Source organism: Cetorhinus maximus, chromosome 9 (assembly GCF_964194155.1).
Source record: "Cetorhinus maximus chromosome 9, sCetMax3.hap1.1, whole genome shotgun sequence".
Taxonomy (NCBI): Eukaryota; Metazoa; Chordata; class Chondrichthyes; order Lamniformes; family Cetorhinidae; genus Cetorhinus; species Cetorhinus maximus.
In genome coordinates this window covers 67,848,458-67,851,722 of record NC_135887.1, presented here as the reverse complement: position 1 = coordinate 67,851,722, position 3,265 = coordinate 67,848,458, and the positions used below count along the sequence as shown (strand labels likewise).

The 3,265-nt window shown below is 52.3% G+C and overlaps 1 protein-coding gene across 1 annotated transcript; it reads right to left on the bottom strand.

Annotated features, from left to right (window-relative positions):
* Positions 1-1,415: 1,415 nt before the first annotated feature.
* Positions 1,416-2,722, bottom strand: c1qtnf4 (C1q and TNF related 4). Its single transcript, XM_078547849.1, has one exon. It carries the CDS (start codon positions 2,718-2,720, stop codon positions 1,551-1,553), a length of 1,170 nt encoding a protein of 389 aa, XP_078403975.1. The 5' UTR covers positions 2,721-2,722; the 3' UTR covers positions 1,416-1,550.
* Positions 2,723-3,265: the final 543 nt, after the last annotated feature.

The window sequence follows — 3,265 nt, the reverse complement described above, 5'->3', positions numbered from 1 at the left end:
TGGGAGTCGGGGTTGGGAAGTTGGGTCGGGGAGAGTTGGACTGGGGTTAGTTGGAAGTGGGGGTGGGAAGGAGGATTTGGAATGGGGGTAGTTGGAAGTCAGGGTGTAGGGTAAGAAGGAGTTGGGCAGGGGGAATTTGGAGTGGGGGTAGATGTGGGGATGGGGGAGCCGGGTGGGTAGAGCATCAGAGTGGGAATTCAGGCTGGGGGGAGTTGACCAGGGGCGGGGGGGAAATGGGGTATTTGGGGTGGGGGAAGATTGGGCGGGAGTGGAGTTTGGATGGGGTATTTGGTGGGGGGTGGTTAAATTGGATTGGGGGGGTGTGGTCCAAGTTGGCAAATTTGTGGTGGGGAGGGAATTTAAATTGGGGGTGGGGACTGTGTGGTCAAGCCTCCCTCAACAGCACCTTCCAAACCTGTGACCTCTACCACCTGGAAGGATAAGGGCAGCAGACAGATGGGAACACCACTGCCTGGAAGATCCCCTTTAAGCCACTCACCTTGGAAATATATCGCTGTTCCTTCACAGTCGCTGGGTCAAAATCCTGGAACTCCCTCCCTAACAGCACTGTGGGTGTACTTACACCACATTGACTGCAGCGGTTCAAGAAGGCAGCTCACCAACACCTTCTCAAGGGCAATTCCTGCCAGCAATGCTCACATCTCAAGAATGAATAAAAAATACTCTTCACTTTCTTGGTGCAGTGCCCCTGGTCATTATCTGGGTGCTGATCTCTCTTATGGCCTCTACCTCTGCAGTTCATAGGACACACTAGGTACTGGGGAGTGCGGATAGCCTTTCCCTCTCCCCTTCCTGCTCCGAGGTCTCCAGTGCAGTGTCAGGGAACTTTAATGCCCACTCTCTCCCTCTTGCTGCCATTTGAATGACAAAAATTGTTCTTGGAGCTGGGATATCTCTTTAAGAAAGGTTGATTACTTTGATGACCCCATCCTCCCCCTCATTAGGGCTATTGATATTCCAGACCAACATGTGCTCATTGTGGGGTGTGTGGAATATCAGGATCAGTGACTAACCCACACGCTGTCCAGAAAGATCAGGGAGAGTATCAGTGTTGAAGCTCTGCTGCCAAAGGCCCACTCCTCTAAGTCCCTAACTCTGCTGTTTCCTCTTGTCACTAACCTATCCGGCTCCGGCCCACCCCTGGTCTAAACCAATCATGTATTTTGCCTCTGTTCAATGTCTATAGTTTGTTTCTCTGATAAAGTTAACTCACTGTGCTGCTTGGTTAGTGACCGTGGGACCCTTACCCGAGTGTTACCTCCCCTAGCTCACTATCCAATCCTTGCCCCTGCTCACACTCCAGCTCTCAGCACCATTGAAACCACACACAAACAAGCTGTTTGTTTCAATAAAATATTAATGACACTTCTGCAGCTGTTTTTCCACCAGTTTGAACTGATACCAGACATTTGTACAATGACATAATTACACACAGAACGACACACGGTTATGTGTTATGCATCACGACAGTTTAAATTCTCGTTATTTAACTGCAAGTTATCTTCATGCAGTTGGGTGGGATTGTGTTGTCACAGTTTGTTAGTCTTGGGGTCTGTTTTCCAATTGAGCGCCTGGAGCTCTGGGTAGATGAGGAACCCAGTGAAGGTGATGTATTTGCCATGGTTGCTGTAAGCTCCGTAACCATCGTGCTGGTAGCTGTAAAGCCACACACGGTCTCCTCTCTGCAGTGATAGCATCAAGCTCTGACTCTGCATCTCTCTCCGTTTGGAATGGCTGTCATCATAGATCATGGCCTGTACCTCATCCTCATTCTTCATTAATTTGACTGACATGGTTTTGTAAGGCAGCTTACCAATATTGAAGGAGAAGTAATAGGCCCCAGGCACACGACAAGTGAACACCCCCAGGGAGGCGTTAAAATCCCCGCCAATGTTGACGAACTCTGTGTCAAAGGGCATGGGGTCATGCTTGTACCTATCGTCATTGTCTCCCAGGAGGCTCTCTGTCCTGGCAGCGGAAAAGGCCGAGCGTGGAGCCTGCCACTTGCTCAGGGCGGGCCCTTCAGTGGCCGGCTGCTCCTCTCCTACCGGGGCCAGCTGATCGCCCAGAATTGGTGAGTCCTCCTGCGGGCGGCTCATGGCTGGTTCAATGCCATTCCCTTCCTCGCTCTTGTGCCAGGGCTCCAGTGGGTGAGGGGTCTGGGTCTGCCAGGTGCTGTCACTCTTTTCGGAGTAGGAGGGCTCACTGTCAGGGTAGATCAGGTAGCCATTGAAGGTGGTGTAAGGTCCCGTGTTGCTATACAGTGCGTACTTAGGGTCACCGTGCAACCGGAGCCACACAGTGTCTCCCTGCTCCAGCTGCAGCATGGCACTCTGACTCTGGACCTTACGCTCCTGCCGATGATGTTCGTCATAGACAATGACCTGTACCTCCTTCCGGTTCTTCATCAACATCACAGAGAGGCTCTTCCTGGGGAACTTGCCCACAGTGAAGGAGAAGTAATAGGCTCCGGGCACACGGCAGGTGAAGAGGCCCGTGCGGGGGTCAAAGTCGTGGCCGATATTCACATATACCTTGTCAAAGGTCACCACCATCTGGGCCCCCCCCACCATGCTGTTGGTCCTGGCTGCTGAGAAGGCAGACCTCGTCTCTGCCGCCGGCTCCATTGGCATATTCAACACCTCCCAGTACATCACATGACACAGCAAACCAATCAGCAGCTGTGCTCGCGGCAACATTATTTCCTGCAAAATATAGACAGCTCAAGTTAGATTTCTCTGCATTAGAACAAGGAGTGGGCCTAGACCAGGGAGCCTGGGCACTAGGCCCACCACACTCTTTAACGCAGGCCCTCTTTATTCAGCTTCCTTAGTGCAGTGTCCGCTAAAGCTCAGTGGCAGCATTCTCACCTCGGAGTCACAGAGGTTGTGGGTTCAAGCCCTACGCTACAAACTTCAGCTCATAATCCAAGCTGACACAGCCAGTACAGTACTGAGGGAGTGCTGCACTGTCGGAGGGTCAGTACTGAGTGAGTGCTGCACTGTCGGAGGGTCAGTACTGAGGGAGTGCTGCACTGTCAGAGGGTCAGTGCTGAGGGAGTGCTGCACTGTCGGAGGGTCAATGCTGAGGGAATGCTCCACTGTCAGAGGGTTTGTATTGAAGTAGTGCTGCGCTGTTGTAGGGCCAGTACTGAGGGAATGCAAAACTGTCAGAGGATCAGCACTGAGGGAGTGCTGCACTTAAACCAACAGTACTGAGGGAGTGCTGCACTGTCAGAGGGCAG

What these genes read in the sequence shown, in the direction of transcription:
- c1qtnf4 (XM_078547849.1), bottom strand. Translation starts at nt 2,720, where the DNA reads ATGTTGCCGCGAGCACAGCTGCTGATTGGTTTGCTGTGTCATGTGATG.